The following is a 19398-nucleotide window of genomic DNA, read 5'->3' as shown; positions in this document are numbered from 1 at the left end:
ACATGTTGAACTCAAATACCTGTACTTTCTACTTCTTACATGTTGAACTCAAATACCTGTACTTTCTACTTCTCACATGTTGAACCCAAATACCTGTACTTTCTACTTCTTACATGTTGAACCCAAATACCTGTACTTTCTACTTCTCATATGTTGAACCCAAATACCTGTACTTTCTACTTCTTACATGTTGAACTCAAATACCTGTACTTTCTACTTCTTACATGTTGAACCCAAATACCTGTACTTTCTACTTCTTACATGTTGAACTCAAATACCTGTACTTTCTACTTCTCACATGTTGAACCCAAATACCTGTACTTTCTACATGTTGAACTCAAATACCTGTACTTTCTACTTCTTACATGTTGAACCCAAATACCTGTACTTTCTACTTCTTACATGTTGACTCAAATACCTGTACTTTCTACTTCTCACATGTTGAACTCAAATACCTGTACTTTATACTTCTCACATGTTGAACCCAAATACCTGTACTTTCTACTTCTACATGTTGAACTCAAATACCTGTACTTTTCTACTTCTTACATGTTGAACTCAAATACCTGTACTTTCTACTTCTCACATGTTGAACCCAAATACCTGAACTTTCTACTTCTTACATGTTGAACTCAAATACCTGTACTTTCTACTTCTTACATGTGAACTCAAATACCTGTACTTTCTACTTCTCACATGTTGAACCCAAATACCTGTACTTTCTACTTCTTACATGTTGAACTCAAATACCTGTACTTTCTACTTCTTACATGTTGAACTCAAATACCTGTACTTTCTACTTCTCACATGTTGAACTCAAATACCTGTACTTTCTACTTCTCACATGTTGAACCCAAATACCTGTACTTCTACTTCTTACATGTTGAACCCAAATACCTGTACTTTCTACTTCTTACATGTTGAACTCAAATACCTGTACTTTCTACTTCTCACATGTTGAACCCAAATACCTGTACTTTCTACTTCTTACATGTTGAACTCAAATACCTGTACTTTCTACTTCTCACATGTTGAACCCAAATACCTGTACTTTCTACTTCTTACATGTTGAACCCAAATACCTGTACTTTCTACTTCTTACTGTTGAACTCAAATACCTGTACTTTCTACTTCTCACATGTTGAACCCAAATACCTGTACTTTCTACTTCTTACATGTTGAACTCAAATACCTGTACTTTCTACTTCTTACATGTTGAACTCAAATACCTGTACTTTCTACTTCTACATGTTGAACCCAAATACCTGTACTTTCTACTTCTCACATGTTGAACCCAAATACCTTACTTTCTACTTCTTACATGTTGAACTCAAATACCTGTACTTTCTACTTCTTACATGTTGAACTCAAATACCTGTACTTTCTACTTCTTACATGTTGAACTCAAATACCTGTACTTTCTACTTCTCACATGTTGAACCCAAATACCTGTACTTTCTACTTCTTACATGTTGAACCCAAATACCTGTACTTTCTACTTCTTACATGTTGAACTCAAATACCTGTACTTTCTACTTCTTACATGTTGAACTCAAATACCTGTACTTTCTACTTCTTACATGTTGAACTCAAATACCTGTACTTTCTACTTCTCACATGTTGAACTCAAATACCTGTACTTTCTACATGTTGAACTCAAATACCTGTACTTTCTACTTCTTACATGTTGAACTCAAATACCTGTACTTTCTACTTCTCACATGTTGAACCCAAATACCTGTACTTTCTACTTCTTACATGTTGAACCCAAATACCTGTACTTTCTACTTCTACATGTTGAACCCAAATACCTGTACTTTCTACTTCTTACATGTTGAACCCAAATACCTGTACTTTCTACTTCTCACATGTTGAACTCAAATACCTGTACTTTCTACTTCTTACATGTTGAACCCAAATACCTGTACTTTCTACTTTTACATGTTGAACCCAAATACCTGTACTTTCTACTTCTTACATGTTGAACTCAAATACCTGTACTTTCTACTTCTTACATGTTGAACCCAAATACCTGTACTTTCTACTTCTTACATGTTGAACTCAAATACCTGTACTTTCTACTTCTCACTGTTGACCCAAATACCTGTACTTTCTACATGTTGAACTCAAATACCTGTACTTTCTACTTCTACATGTTGAACCCAAATACCTGTACTTTCTACTTCTTACATGTTGAACTCAAATACCTGTACTTTCTACTTCTTCACATGTTGAACTCAAATACCTGTACTTTCTACTTCTCACATGTTGAACCCAAATACCTGTACTTTCTACTTCTCTACATGTTTGAACTCAAATACCTGTAACTTTCTACTTCTTACATGTTGAACTCAAATACCTGTACTTTCTACTTCTCACATGTTGAACCCCAAATACCTGTACTTTCTACATGTTGAACTCAAATACCTGTACTTTCTACTTCTTACATGTTGAACTCAAATACCTGTACTTTCTACTTCTCACATGTTGAACCCAAATACCTGTACTTTCTACTTCTCACATGTTGAACCCAAATACCTGTACTTTATACTTCTTACATGTTGAACCCAAATACCTGTACTTTCTACTTCTTACATGTTGAACTCAAATACCTGTACTTTCTACTTCTCTACATGTTGAACCCAAATACCTGTACTTTCTACTTCTTACATGTTGAACTCAAATACCTGTACTTTCTACTTCCTCACATGTTGAACCCAAATACCCTGTACTTTCTACTTCTTACATGTTGAACCCAAATACCTGTACTTTCTACTTCTACATGTTGAACTCAAATACCTGTACTTTCTACTTCTCACATGTTGAACCCCAAATACTGTACTTCTTACTTCTTACATGTTGAACTCAAATACCTGTACTTTCTACTTCTTACATGTTCGAACCTCAAATACCTGTACTTTCTACTTCTCACATGTTGAACTCAAATACCTGTACTTTCTACTTCTTACATGTTGAACTCAAATACCTGTACTTTCTACTTCTTTACATGTTGAACCCAAATACCTGTACTTTCTACTTCTTACATGTTGAACCTCAAATACCTGTACTTCTACTTCTACATGTTGAACTCAAATACCTGTACTTTCTACTTCTCACATGTTGAACCCAAATACCTGTACTTTCTACTTCTTACTGTTGAACCCAAATACCTGTACTTTCTACTTCTTACATGTTGAACTCAAATACCTGTACTTTCTACTTCTCACATGTGAACCCAAATACCTGTACTTTCTACTTCTTACATGTTGAACTCAAATACCTGTACTTTCTACTTCTTACATGTTGAACTCAAATACCTGTACTTTCTACTTCTTACATGTTGAACCCAAATGAACTCAAATACCTGTACTTTCTACTTCTCACATGTTGAACACAATACCTGTACTTTCTACTTCTCACATGTTGAACTCAAATACCTGTACTTTCTACTTCTCACATGTTAACCAAATACCTGTACTTTCTACATGTTGAACTCAAATACCTGTACTTCTTACTTACTTTCTTACATGTTGAACTCAAATACCTGTACTTTCTACTTCTCACATGTTGAACCCAAATACCTGTACTTTCTACTTCTCACATGTTGAACACAAATACCTGTACTTTCTACTTCTCACATGTTGAACTCAAATACCTGTACTTTCTACTTCTCACATGTTGAACCCAAATACCTGTACTTTCTACATGTTGAACTCAAATACCTGTACTTTCTACTTCTTACATGTTGAACCCAAATACCTGTACTTTCTACTTCTTACATGTTGAACTCAAATACCTGTACTTTCTACTTCTCACATGTTGAACCCAAATACCTGTACTTTCTACTTCTTACATGTTGAACCCAAATACCTGTACTTTCTACTTCTCACATGTTGAACCCAAATACCTGTACTTTCTACTTCTTACATGTTGAACCCAAATACCTGTACTTTCTACTTCTTACATGTTGAACTCAAATACCTGTACTTTCTACTTCTCACATGTTGAACCAAATACCTGTACTTTCTACTTCTTACATGTTGAACCCAAATACCTGTACTTTCTACTTCTTACATGTTGAACTCAAATACCTGTACTTTCTACTTCTCACATGTTGAACACAAATACCTGTACTTTCTACTTCTCACATGTTGAACACAAATACCTGTACTTTCTACTTCTCACATGTTGAACCCAAATACCTGTACTTTCTACTTCTCACATGTTGAACACAAATACCTGTACTTTCTACTTCTCACATGTTGAACTCAAATACCTGTACTTTCTACTTCTCACATGTTGAACCCAAATACCTGTACTTTCTACTTCTCACATGTTGAACCCCAAATACCTTGTACTTTCTACTTCTTACATGTTGAACCCCCCAAATACCTGTACTTTCTACTTCTTACATGTTGAACTCAAATCACTGTACTTTCTACTTCTTACATGTTGAACTCAAATACCTGTACTTTCCTACTTCTTACATGTTGAACTCAATACCTGTACTTTCTACTTCTTACATGTTGAACACAAATACCTGTACTTTCTACTTCTTACATGTTGAACACAAATACCTGTACTTTCACTTCTTACATGTTGAACCCAAATACCTGTACTTTCTACTTCTTACCATGTTGAACACAAATACCTGTACTTTCTACTTCTTACATGTTGAACTCAATACCTGTACTTTCTACTTCTCACATGTTGAACCCAAAATACCTGTACTTTCTACTTCTTACATGTTGAACCCCAAATACCTGTACTTTCTACTTCTTACATGTTGAACTCAAATACCTGTACTTCTACTTCTCACATGTTTGAACCAAATACCTGTACTTTATACTTCTTACATGTTGAACCCAAATACCTGTACTTCTCTACTTCTTACATGTTGAACTCAAATACCTGTACTTTCTACTTCTTACATGTTGAACTCAAATACCTGTACTTTCTACTTCTACATGTTGAACTCAAATACCTGTACTTTCTACTTCTTCACATGTTGAACTCAAATACCTGTACTTTCTACTTCTTACATGTTGAACATCAAATACCTGTACTTTCTACTTCTCACATGTTGAACCCAAATACCTGTACTTTCTACTTCTTACATGTTGAACTCAAATACCTGTACTTTCTACTTACTTCTTACATGTTGAACTCAAATACCTGTACTTTCTACTTCTTACATGTTGAACACAAATACCTGTACTTTCTACTTCTTACATGTTGAACACAAATACCTGTACTTTCTACTTCTTACATGTTGAACCCAAATACCTGTACTTTCTACTTCTACATGTTGAACACCAAATACCTGTACTTTCTACTTCTTACATGTTGAACTCAAATACCTGTACTTTCTACTTCTCACATGTTGAACCCAAATACCTGTACTTTCTACTTCTTACATGTTGAACTCAAATACCTGTACTTTCTACTTCTTACTTGTTGAACCCAAATACCTGTACTTTCTACTTCTTACATGTTGAACTCAAATACCTGTACTTTCTACTTCTTACATGTTGAACACAAATACCTGTACTTTCTACTTCTTACATGTTGAACTCAAATACCTGTACTTTCTACTTCTCACATGTTGAACCCAAATACCTGTACTTTCTACTTCTTACATGTTGAAACTCAAATACCTGTACTTTCTACTTCTTACTTGTTGAACCCAAATACCTGTACTTTTCCTACTTCTTACATGTTTGAACTCAAATACCTGTACTTTCTACTTCTTACATGTTGAACACAAATACCTGTACCTTTCTACTTCTCACATGTTGAACTCAAATACCTGTACTTTCTACTTCTTACATGTTGAACTCAAATACCTGTACTTTCTACTTCTTACATGTTGAACTCAAATACCTGTACTTTCTACTTCTTACATGTTGAACTCAAATACCTGTACTTTCTACTTCTCACATGTTGAACTCAAATACCTGTACTTTCTACTTCTTACATGTTGAACTCAAATACCTGTACTTTCTACTTCTCACATGTTGAACTCAAATACCTGTACTTTCTACTTCTTACATGTTGAACACAAATACCTGTACTTTCTACTTCTTACATGTTGAACTCAAATACCTGTACTTTCTACTTCTCACATGTTGAACTCAAATACCTGTACTTTCTACTTCTTACATGTTGAACTCAAATACCTGTACTTTTCTACTTCTCACATGTTGAACTCAAATACCTGTACTTTCTACTTCTTACATGTTGAACACAAATACCTGTACTTTCTACTTCTTACATGTTGAACACAAATACCTGTACTTTCTACTTCTCACATGTTTGAACTCAAATACCTGTACTTTCTACTTCTTACATGTTGAACACAAATACCTGTACTTTCTACTTCTTACATGTTGAACACAAATACCTGTACTTTCTACTTCTTACATGTTGAACACAAATACCTGTACTTTCTACTTCTCACATGTTGAACTCAAATACCTGTACTTTCTACTTCTTACATGTTGAACACAAATACCTGTACTTTCTACTTCTTACATGTTGAACTCAAATACCTGAACTTTCTACTTTCTTACATGTTGAACACAAATACCTGTACTTTCTACTTCTTACATGTTGAACACAAATACCTGTACTTTCTACTTCTTACATGTTGAACTCAAATACCTGTACTTTCTACTTCTCACATGTTGAACCAAATACCTGTACTTTCTACTTCTTACATGTTGAACACAAATACCTGTACTTTTCTACTTCTCACATGTTGAACTCAAATACCTGTACTTTCTACTTCTTACATGTTGAACACAAATACCTGTACTTTCTACTTCTTACATGTTGAACTCAAATACCTGAACTTTCTACTTCTTACATGTTGAACACAAATACCTGTACTTTCTACTTCTTACATGTTGAACACAAATACCTGTACTTTCTACTTCTTACATGTTGAACTCAAATACCTGTACTTTCTACTTCTTACATGTTGAACTCCAAATACCTGTACTTTCTACTTCTCACATGTTGAACTCAAATACCTGTACTTTCTACTTCTTACATGTTGAACTCAAATACCTGTACTTTCTACTTCTTACATGTTGAACTCAAATACCTGTACTTTCTACTTCTCACATGTTGAACACAAATACCTGTACTTTCTACTTCTACATGTTGAACTCAAATACCTGTACTTTCTACTTCTTACATGTTGAACACAAATACCTGTACTTTCTACTTCTTACATGTTGAACTCAAATACCTGTACTTTCTACTTCTTACATGTTGAACTCAAATACCTGTACTTTCTACTTCTTACATGTTGAACTCAAATACCTGTACTTTCTACTTCTCACATGTTGAACTCAAATACCTGTACTTTCTACTTCTTACATGTTGAACTCAAATACCTGTACTTTCTACTTCTTACATGTTGAACTCAAATACCTGTACTTCTACTTCTCACATGTTGAACACAAATACCTGTACTTTCTACTTCTTACATGTTGAACTCAAATACCTGTACTTTCTACTTCTTACATGTTGAACTCAAATACCTGTACTTTCTACTTCTTACATGTTGAACTCAAATACCTGAACTTTCTACTTCTTACATGTTGAACTCAAATACCTGTACTTTCTACTTCTTACATGTTGAACTCAAATACCTGTACTTTCTACTTCTTACATGTTGAACTCAAATACTTGTACTTTCTACTTCTCTCATTTCCCAAACAGCTGGTTCCTTTAGTCTGAATGTGTGTTTGGTGCGTGATCATTATTCTTAGAGTCATTGCGTGCCTATTGATTTGAACACGATCCGTGTATCCATCATTTCCTGGTCTTCTCTAAAGAAGAGGGACCAATGGAAACGTTGTCATGTTGCCGTTGTTCAGCATGGAAACATTCATTAGCTAACAATGACATTATTGTTCTATTAATATAAAGGGAGGTCAGGTACTCTTTAAAGCAGCTGCTAGTTATGGGTACTTTCTACTGAAGTACACTTCAAAGCCTCTTTACTTTCACTTGAGTAAAGAAGTTTAGTCAGTACTTCTACTTGTGTGTTCCTCTACGGGCCGGCCCTGAGTTCATATCATGGTTCATATGCAACTCGCAAATATCTTTCTCTCTCTCTCTCTCTTCTCTCTCTCTCTTCTCTCTCTCATCTCTCCTCTATTTTCTCCCTTCTCTCTCTCCCTCTCTCAATGTTGGTACGCAAATGCGCTTGGTTTCAAATGACCCGGTGCACCAGTTATGTGCAGCCCTGTCTATGATAATGCAGTGCTGTAACCCGGGCCACAGTTAACATAGAATCTTCTTTCAGTAATGTCATTTAATACTTTGAAACTAAGTTGCTGAAACAAATGTTGTGACTCAAACAAATCCCAACAAATATTAACAAAGTGTTCTAAAGGTTTCTGTGCATGTAAACGGTCTGCAAAGGCTAAAATCCCTGTGTTCCCTCCAGATGTTATTGCTATGGCACCTAGACTTATACCCTTTTCAGGTAGCAGCGCTCACCTCCTCTGCAGCAGCCTCAGACAGGAGCCCCTCCCTCTGAGCACAGGTGACGTGGAAATAGGAGCGGCACATCCCGGCGTCGCAGCTGATGCAGACCCCGGTGCGGGAGAAACGAGCGTCCTCACAGAAACTGCATTCCTACAAGAAACACATGGAGGAGGTCAACACTGCTCCTCTCAGACTTACGTATATATTATATCCTGCTTTATATATTGTCACTGTACATTTGTAATTCAAAAAGTATATTTTCTACTTTTTTTAAATGCTATTTTATTTCTATTGAGATGTTTCATGTTGGAATGTTTATTTCTTGTCTTTTAATTGTTATTATACAATGCCTTGTCTTTTTATGATGCTGCAAATTAGGATCAATAAAGTACTTCTTACCTTCTCTTATACCAAGACCCTTCTTTATTCATAGCCCAGGAGTATGGTTAGGGGATAGGAGCCACAGCATTTCAGAATTCTGACTTTTTTTATTTATCATGAGGCAATTGAATAATTCTGGGATTTAAATCAGAGAAAATAATCTGAATTCTGAGAAAAAAATATCTGAAAATCTGAGAATAATGTTAGAATTCTGTGTTCAGAAGAAAAAATATGTGCATTTTTCTCAGAATTCAGATTTTTTTTATCAAAATGAGGATATTTCATAATTCTGTGATTAAAGTCGGAAAAAAAAAATCTGAATTCTGAGATTTATTTTTCTGAAAATCTGAGAATAATGTTAGAACTCGGATATTCTCAGAAAAAAATAATAAATAAATAAGTTCTCAGAATTCTGACTTTTTATCAAAATGATGACATTTCAAAATTCTAGGATTAAAGTCAGAGAAAGAAAATCTGAATTTTGAGATTTATTTTTTTCTTTTTATGAAAATTAATTATTATTATTATTTAATCTAATGAATAAAATCACGTGTTGCCATAATTCTCTCTCGTCTTTTTGCCATGTTGCTGCAAAGCAAAATAATTCCAAATTGGGATCAATAAAGCACTTCTGATCTTCTCTTATACCAAGACGGAGTATGGTTATGATAATTCCTTACATTTATTATAGCGCTTTTTCCAGATGCTCAAAGCGCTTTACACATATTTTTTATACATGCAATGGTCACTGTGGACAAAACCCACAGGAGCAAGTTCAGGTGAAGTGTCTTGCCCAAGGACACAACGGCTTTACAGACGCAGCAGCGGCGGGTTTCACCCCTTGATCTGATGATCATTGCACAGCGCACTGCGCCACACCGTCCATCTTCACGCCTCGAGGTCATCGAGGCGCTTTTACAGGTACACATTGGTATTATACATGTACTGTGGACATTACCCACAGGAGCAAATCCGGGTGAAGTGTCTTGCCCAAGGACACAACGGCCTGACGCAGTGGCGGCAGGAGCGGGTTTTGAACTGGAGTTCCCCAGCTCCCCCTTGATCTGATGATCAGATGCACAGACCACTGCGCCACCCGTCCCCAATGGGAAAGGGGCATTTCAGAATTCTGACGTTGTTATCATGAAGCAATTCTTGGATTTAAATCCGAGAAAATAATCTTGAATTCTGAAATATATATTTTTTTAATCTGAAAATAATAATGTTAGAATTCTGAGATTTTCAGGGGAAAAAATTGTCTTTTCAGAATTATGAAATGTCCTCATTGTGAAAACATTTTTTTCACAATGAGGACATTTCATAATTCTGTGATTAAAGTCAGAGAAAAACAGATCTGAGGGTTTTTTTATGAAAATAGTCAGAATTCTGAGATTTTCTGACTTTTTATCCGAATGATGACATTAATAATTCTTGGATTAAAGTCAGAGAACGGAAATCTGAATTCGGAGATTTTTTTTTTTTTTAATCTGAGAATTTTCAGAATTCGGAGATTTTCAGAAAAAAAGTATAATTTTTTCTCAGAATTTTGGATCTCATTTCAAAACTCCGCAAAAAAATAAAAATCACTTATTGTCAGATCTATAAAAAAATGCACGTGTTGCCATAATTCTCTCTCGTACAGGAAGGATACATCCTAATCAATACTTTGGAATAAACACTAAGAAGGTTTTGAGCAGAGACTCGAAATGAACTCGGTGTTTTATCACCAGGTAAAAACAGAACTTGCCTTGGCTCCATATTTTGAATAATTCATCTCTGTGAGAGTCACCGGTCGCAGTTTATCGATGTCTCCGAACGCCACTCCGGGAACGTAGAGCGCACAAACCACATGCACCCATCTGTGAGTGAAGAACAACAAATAACACATTAGTATGAAAAGCCTGTCCTGAAAGTATTTTTAAAAAAAGGTGACATTCAAAACGTGTCGAAGCTCGGTCAGTGATTTCAAGAGAAGCCATTAAATTGATTAAAATCTGTCGGCTGTGTTTATTTCTGCATTTAGCGTGCGTGCAGACAATAAGAAAACTTCATATCGAGAAGCTGCAGAGAGTTGCTGAGACACTTGAAAAAGAAAAATGGATTCATAGATTCATGCAGCTCCAGACTGCAGCTCCACTTTGGTGTGACACAATTTCAAATGCGGACTTTAGGGAAGAGAATCCGGAGTCCAATATAAAGATATCCATCTCCAGCAAGCAGCCGCTTCACACTTTAATTTGCTGTGTTTTTCATGCTCTAGTGAAGTAGTAAATTCGGGTGCAGCCTGGCTGAGGAGCACTATCAGCGATAACGTGGCTGAAGTCTCCACGCTTCACATAACACACTCTTTTCTCTCTTCTCTCCCCCTCTATCTCTGCTCTCCCCCTCTATCTCTGCTCTCCCTCCATCCTCTCCTCTCCTCCAGCTCTCTCTCTTTAATCCAACTTCCCTTTCTCTACTCTTCTGAGTACCATTTACAATGCACATAGTATTGCCTTCAGCATTTCAACCAGCTGAGGTCATTGGGCGGTATAGAAAGGTGCAGGGATGACGTATTTCTGTGCTGGTCCCTGAAGGCATCATCTACCCTGGTCCAATGGGATCTCTCCATGTGATTTTGGATTATTGCAAAAAATAATCTCCAACCAACGTTTATGATTCTTACACGTTTAGTTCATCAGAATAATCTCCACATATTAACACCATGAGGCTAATGTTGGGCTATAAAGGAACTACAGCACGGTCACGTGACTTCACGTCACCACCGCTAAGCTAAAGGAGGCTAATGTTGGGCTATAAAGGAACTACAGTACGGTCACATGACTTCACGTCACCACCGCTAAGCTAAAGGAGGCTAATGTTGGGATATAAAGGAACTACAGCACGGTCACGTCACCTCACGTCACCACCGCTAAGCTAAAGGAGGCTAATGTTGGGCTATAAAGGAACTACAGCACGGTCACGTGACTTCACGTCACCACTGCTAAGCTAAAGGAGGCCAATGTTGGGCTATAAAGGAACTACAGCACGGTCACGTGACTTCACGTCACCACCGCTAAGCTAAAGGAGGCTAATGTTGGGCTATAAAGGAACTACAGTACGGTCACATGACTTCACGTCACCACCGCTAAGCTAAAGGAGGCTAATGTTGGGCTATAAAGGAACTACAGCACGGTCACATGACTTCACGTCAACATCGCTAAGCTAAAGGAGGCTAATGTTGGGCTATAAAGGAACTACAGCACGGTCACGTGACTTCACGTCACCACCGCTAAGCTAAAGGAGGCTAATGTTGGGCTATAAAGGAACTACAGCACGGTCACATGACTTCACGTCACCACCGCTAAGCTAAAGGTGGCTAATGTTGGGCTATAAAGGAACTACAGCACGGTCATGTGACTTCACGTCACCACCGCTAAGCTAAAGGTGGCTAATGTTGGGCTATAAAGGAACTACAGCACGGTCACATGACTTCACGTCACCACCGCTAAGCTAAAGGTGGCTAATGTTGGGCTATAAAGGAACTACAGCACGGTTACATGACTTCACGTCACCACCGCTAAGCTAAAGGTGGCTAATGTTGGGCTATAAAGGAACTACAGCACGGTCACGTGACTTCACGTCAACATCGCTAAGCTAAAGGAGGCTAATGTTGGGCTATAATGGAAACACAGCACGGTCACATGACTTCACGTCACCACCGCTAAGCTAAAGGTGGCTAATGTTGGGCTATAAAGGAACTACAGCACGGTCACGTGACTTCACGTCTCCACCGCTAAGCTAAAGGAGGCTAATGTTGGGCTATAAAGGAACTACAGCACGGTCACATGACTTCACGTCACCACCGCTAAGCTAAAGGAGGCTAATGTTGGGCTATAAAGGAACTACAGCACGGTCACATGACTTCACGTCTCCACCGCTAAGCTAAAGGAGGCTAATGTTGGGCTATAAAGGAACTACAGCACGGTCACATGACTTCACGTCTCCACCGCTAAGCTAAAGGAGGCTAATGTTGGGCTATAAAGTTACTACAGCACGGTCACATGACTTCACGTCTCCACCGCTAAGCTAAAGGAGGCTAATGTTGGGCTATAAAGGAACTACAGCACGGTCACATGACTTCACGTCTCCACCGCTAAGCTAAAGGAGGCTAATGTTGGGCTATAAAGGAACTACAGCACGGTCACATGACTTGGCGGCTAATGTCCATGTTGTTTTGGATCTCACCTCCCAGCGTCCGTCTCTTTGAAGATGCCGTCTTGATTCGGGCAGAGTTCACAGCTCGGAGTGACTCCGTTCTTACAGGCGTCGCAGAACCACGGCTCCGTCGAGTTCTCCGACGCTGAGCTCATGATGGAGTCGCTCTCTCCGTCCACACCGTAACATCCTGAAAACACAGAAAGGGATCGTCACATTTAAGTTGTTGGCAATTACCACAGTGAGTATGAAGTTATAAAGATCAGAACTGTCCAAAATGTCCAAATCTGCAAAAATAGGAATTCAGATCATAAGAATAAAAGTGCCGTAGAATGAAATGACGTATGAAACCCATTTAATGTGGAAGAATAATACGTCCTACAGTCATATCTTTCTATTCAACCGTTTCCCTATTCTGGAAACATTTGAGGAGCATCTGCAGTCCTGACTGATGTTATTCGTCTCTTGGAAGACGTGAATCCATCCGTCATCAGCCCTGAAAGCGGGGAGATAACTGAATGCTATAAGGTTTGTTTGCCCTTCACTGCCAGGAGAAGGAACAACACAAAGCACAGAGACGGTGGAAATAGTCTCCGTTGTACAAATATTTATTTGTGGCTGGACTTCTAGACCTTTGTGGTAAAAACCTAAAGGACAAAAGAGTTATTCTTGGCCAAGATTCAAGGACAAAGCTGTAAGAAATCAGCATAGGGAGACAGACCACTTCACCCTACCGTATATCCTCTTTATTTAATCAAATTGTCGTAAGCACAACATTTGGTAAATGCGAAATATGTAAAATGTCTATTGTTTATGTTCCCTTGCATTTACAGGCCAGGTGACACTCGTGCTTTTAATCTTCCTAGAGTGTTGTATTGTTTGTATGTAGGAGAGTCTCTCAGTCGGTGGCTTCTGATCTGGTTTCAGTGTCTCGGGTTTTTGTTTCATGTCCCGTCTGTTTTTTATGTATTTATGCTGTGTTTTTATACGGTTGTTGATGTACAGCACTTTGTTCAACTCTGTTGTTTTTAAATGTGCTATAGAAATAAAATGAATTGGATTTTGATTCTGAGTTTCGTTTTTAGGCCAGGACTTTGCTGCTCATCATCACAAGCATGCACGGCTGGGATCAAACCCCCAAAGCTGTCACGGCCCGTCCACACAGCGGCTTTGGAAAAAGCTTGCCGGCGGGCGTGTCTGAAGCTCGACCAACAACCAATCACATGAATCTCCCGCCCCTGACACACAAGCAGCGGTTTGATTGGCTAGAGCTTGCACTGGCATATGATTCGATTGGCTGACGCTTCCACCGAAAGCTTCAGAAGATTAAAAAGTTGAACATTGCTCAACTTTTGAATCCTGATGCCTGGAAATCTCCGCTTTGTTTCCCACAATGCAGTTCGGCAAAAAGTGAGGCAAAGTGACGTGACCCCATTCAAAGTGAATGGGCAGAAGCGTTGGAAGATTTTAACGCTGCTGTGTGGACGTGCCGTTAGACGACGGTGCCTCACAGACAAACTGAACCAACAGCAATATTAAGACAGGAGTGTATGAAGACATGTAGTAAAGGGCGGTTGTTTTTCCATAGGATCATCAAAGTGATCGGACAGAACATCGATGGCTCACAATTTGGCAGCAGTCTCCTACAATTCATTTTCAAAAGATATTCGACAGCTTTATTTTCGTATTTGACTACTTCTACGTACTAGTGCAATAATCAAATACTAGTAAGCACAACATTTGATAAATAAAACATCGGTTCTATTATCTGAATGAAGTGTTGTGGTCTTTGCAGAAATGTCCTGACCTTTAAATGATTAAGAAAATCCCGGCCTAAAATCAATATTCTGCGTTTACACAAACTAATGGACACAGCATCTATGTGTGACTGTATTACAGAGACATTTGGTTCATCTCGTCTCAATATGGAGCAGTTCAATAACTAAATGTGTGTTATAATAAGAGTTTCCGTGAGTCTGACTTGAACCGGAAATATCTTCAGAGGTGTAAAGCTCTCCGTTCATGTCGTCTGGTAAAGACAAATAGCTGAAAGCTCAATACAAAGCGCACGGAAGAGGATTCGGTGCGTTGATTTTCTTTAGAGATCCGACCAGAAAATACATATTTTTGGAGTTCTGAGAAAAAAAATTCAGAAATCTCAACGTTCACTTTTTCTCTGAATTTAGATTTTTCTTTTGTTAATTTTCACTTTTTCAACAGAATTTGTTTTTTTCTGAAATGTGAGTTTTTCTCAGAATTTTTTCCAAAAATTCTGCATTTCTTTGTATTTTGACTTTTTTTTTAACCAGAATCAAATGTTTTCCTGTTTCTTAATTCTCACTTTTTCGACATCATTTTGAGTTTTTTTTTTTCTTTCAAGAATTTAATTAGTTTTATGAATATTTACTTTATTGAATTTTTTCGTTTTCCCCCGGATTTTGATACGTGTGGAAGCCCGTCAAATTGAAATCTCTGCGGTCATATTGTCTGCTAAAAAATGCATTTGCTGAAAGCACAATTTAAATTGTACGGAAATCTATAATCTCAGAATATGTTCCCTTTTGTCCGGTAGATTGAAATCATACCGATCACGTTGACCGGCACAAAACGCTGCTTAAAACATCATTTAGAATAAAGTATTGTGAAGCTGCAGAGATATCCGGGCCTATAATTAATATTCTACAGAGTGAACTAAATATATTCCTTTGGCACAGATCCTCTTAAATAAATGTTTACTTAAAAATATTTTTCAATCATGAATTAATGTTATGTGTAGTGTAATGAGCATTATAATGAAAATACTGATGTAAAAAGATGATATAGTAATCCCATTATCAATCAATAAAAACCTAATTTTGTTATTTTCTCCACACGGTGCTTTTCTAACTCTCCAGGAACGTGTATACAAAATATAGACCTGGTTTTGCGGTCTCAAGCTGTCAATCTTCTGCAGCACAAATTGAACATTAGATAAAAAAATGTAGCCCCAGAGAAGCGAGACGAAGCCAAGCGGGAGCATTTTAATGTTGTCCTCTTAATTTCCTGAGGTTGCCTAAACAATTACTTGGCTGATGTGGTTTCTATGGCAGCTATTACACCAGCGAACGTGCTCCTTGCTACCAATGAGGGCAGCAATCAGTGCTCTGCCTCGCTGGGGAGATAACACTCTAACTCTAATTCAGTCAACCAGCCTTCAGGCTTTTTGAGCTATGGGAGAGACTCGCAAATCAAGAAGCGAAATGTTCTGCATGCTGGGGAGGCAGGCGGCCGTGGAAAGCAAACACTGGGGCAGATGGGAGTGTTTACTCAGCTCCACTTTGTTTGGTGGCTCTTTTTCTGCGTTTGCTGCATTGAATCTGAGGCTTTTTGCTTTTTCACAAGCCACTGGTTTCTTCTTGAGATCAACTCAAAAGGCAGAATCCACCAATCAAGGTCCTAATTATTCCACTGGGGCCATTAAGTCGCAGCTGGAAATTGTCGTGACCTTCAAAAAACAGAATTGGAGTCTAACGACCCGAGGTTTGGACATTAAGGCCGCACAATTAACCAAAATGGTGCAATATCAAAATCCCGGTAAGCACAACATTTGGTAAATAAAAACATGTAGAAATGTCTCTAGAAAAATAGTGATTCTGATTTCCGTTTGTAGGCCGGGACTTTGCTCCTCTTCATCACACAACAAGGTACACCGACAGCTTGACCTTCTTATTTGACTACTTCTACGTACTAGTGCAATAATCAAATCCTAGTAAGCACAACATTTGGTAAATAAAAAACATGTTCTATTATCCGAACAAAGTATTGTTGTCTTTGCAGAAAGGTCCTGACCTTTAAATGATTAAGAATATCCCGGCCTAAAATCAATATTCTGTGTTTGTACGATGGGTCTTTTCTTATCTCCATTCAATAATTGGAACATTGACAGCTTGATTTTAATATTCAACTTCTTGCAAGCTTGATGCTGGAGACTATGGTGGCACCATTTGTCGTAGTTTTTGCGAAATTGCAGCATAGATTATTGCAATATCAAAAATCACAGTAAGCTCGATATTTGAAAATGCAAAATATGCAACAATATCTGAATAAAGTATTGAGCTGCGAAGACGAACGGTATTCTGACGCCTTAATGAAAAATCCTTGTTGTTACAGATAGATTTTGAAATTGCAATATCTGTCAATATTATCACAATTAGTTTTTTACAGCCCATTCTTCTTGAGATCAACTCAAAGACAGAATCAAGCTTTCATGTTTTCCACTGGGGCAATTCATTCTCATCTTATTACGATACGATACGAGTCAGATGAAGTCTGAAATGCTCCTTGCATCACTGCAGCTCCATGTGCAACACCAACAGACAAATATCAAGACACAACACATGAGAAACAAACATTTAAATGATAGCAGGATCAGTGAGAGAGAAGCTGCTCAAAGAGCCTTCAGCGTGCATTTGGTCAGAATCAGAATCCGGTTTATCACCAGGTAGGTCGACACGTACGAGGAATTTGACTTCGAGTCGTGGTGCAAACATAAAAGTAAAACAAAAATGTAAAACACAGATAGAGAACTATTTGAAGTACACTATAATAACATAAATCAAATGAAGCAGTATTTATATATTTCGCTCTAATGTGTTTGAGTGATACATTGAAATAGAATGGAATAACATGTTAAATATAAAATATGTGCAAACCAGATATTGGGATTTAGCTCGTTATGATCTGGGGGCTCTGAACATTTGTTGTGACCTTCAGAAACTACCCCAAACATTACCACTGCCTCCATTTCCTCCCCGTCGCAGGAAAGGGGCCAAAGCTCCATTATTGCTCCACTCAACGTTTATTTTCCTACAGTAAAGGTATTACTGCGATACCTCTGGCAACAGTTGTGCGCTTCTTCTCCCCTGATTGGGCTTTGAACCGCGCTAACTGGTTTGAGAACGACCACCATGCTGCTTAACCGCCTTACGGCTGAACCGTGGCACAAATCTCCGGTGTTCCCTTTGAACCCAGATACAAAGCTCAGACCGTTAAGCCACGGGTTGCTGGCTAATATGAGCTAAGCTGACAAAAAGTGATGACTACTGGATATCTTCATAATCCCTGGAGGAAAGATTATCCTTGTCAGAAATGACGAGCTTGGCAGGAAATACCAAAAAAAAGAAGATGAGGCAAAGGTAGAGTTGACTGAACCGAGAGAAGTACTTTTTACTGTATTGAGGTTTAATAGAAAGACGTGTATGCTTGGCTTCCACAAAGGCTGAATGGACTGCGTTTATTTTGTGCTTTTCTAGTCTTTACTACCCCTCAAAGGGCTTTTAAATATGTCAGCATTCACCCATTCATACAGAGGAAGTATGCCCACCTGCTCAAGGAAACATTCACACACTGTTGGCTGGCTATAATAGTGTTGTGCAGAGATGATGTATTTTTGTAGGCCAACCCGAAAGTGAGTATCGTTAAAGGGTTCCCTCGAGAAACGGGATGTTTCAATTGGATTGCTAACTAACTAACTATGTATATTCTATTCGATGTGTATTTACTTGCACTATTTTATCTGTTTCATTGTGTTGCTCTATTGGAGCTAGTGTTGCACGGTGTACCGATACTTGAAAGGTACCGCGATACCCTGCCGTTAAAAACGTTACGATTCCTCCGTTTCATTAGTATCGGTACTTTAAGAATGACGGGGAAAAGTACTCCGGTGAGAAAGCGCCGTTTTAATAAGAGCTGTGTGTGTTCAGCGCTCTGCTTCCACTCCCTGCACTGCAGCCGTGCCTGCAGTCCCTCCCCTCTCAAGCACGCTCTAAGTCCCTCCCCTCTCTCAAGCACACTCTAAGTCCCTCCCCTCTCAAGCACGCTCTAAGTCCCTCCCCTCTCTCAAGCACGCTCTAAGTCCCTCCCCTCTCAAGCAGGCTCTAAGTCCCGCCCCTCTCAAGCACGCTCTAAGTCCCGCCCCTCTCAAGCACGCTCTAAGTCCCTCCCCTCTCAAGCACGCTCTAAGTCCCTCCCCTCTCTCAAGCACGCTCTAAGTCCCTCCCCTCTCAAGCACGCTCTAAGTCCCGCCCCTCTCAAGCACGCTCTAAGTCCCGCCCCTCTCAAGCACGCTCTAAGTCCCTCCCCTCTCAAGCACGCTCTAAGTCCCTCCCCTCTCAAGCACGCTCTAAGTCCCTCCCCTCTCAAGCACGCTCTAAGTCCCTCCCCTCTCTCAAGCACGCTCTAAGTCCCTCCCCTCTCAAGCACGCTCTAAGTCCCTCCCCTCTCAAGCACGCTCTAAGTCCCTCCCCTCTCAAGCACGCTCTAAGTCCCGCCCCTCTC

General features: G+C 38.7%; 1 protein-coding gene across 2 annotated transcripts in view; it reads right to left on the bottom strand.

Annotated features, from left to right (window-relative positions):
• Positions 1 to 8417: 8417 nt before the first annotated feature.
• The window catches only part of LOC117539946 (PHD finger protein 14-like), a 29605-nt gene continuing 18624 nt past the window's right edge, over positions 8418 to 19398 (bottom strand). For both annotated transcript variants that reach the window (XM_034206315.1, XM_034206314.1), the window contains exons 5-7: positions 13114 to 13273; positions 10634 to 10745; positions 8418 to 8655 (exon numbers count right to left, since the gene is read on the bottom strand). In XM_034206315.1, the coding sequence (XP_034062206.1) occupies positions 8500 to 8655; positions 10634 to 10745; positions 13114 to 13273 (428 nt within the window). In that variant the 3' untranslated portion in view covers positions 8418 to 8499. The remainder of the gene's footprint in view (positions 8656 to 10633; positions 10746 to 13113; positions 13274 to 19398) is intronic.

Source organism: Gymnodraco acuticeps, unplaced genomic scaffold (assembly GCF_902827175.1).
Source record: "Gymnodraco acuticeps unplaced genomic scaffold, fGymAcu1.1, whole genome shotgun sequence".
In the NCBI taxonomy this organism is placed as follows: domain Eukaryota; kingdom Metazoa; phylum Chordata; class Actinopteri; order Perciformes; family Bathydraconidae; genus Gymnodraco; species Gymnodraco acuticeps.
This window is presented reverse-complemented; position numbering and strand designations above follow the sequence as displayed.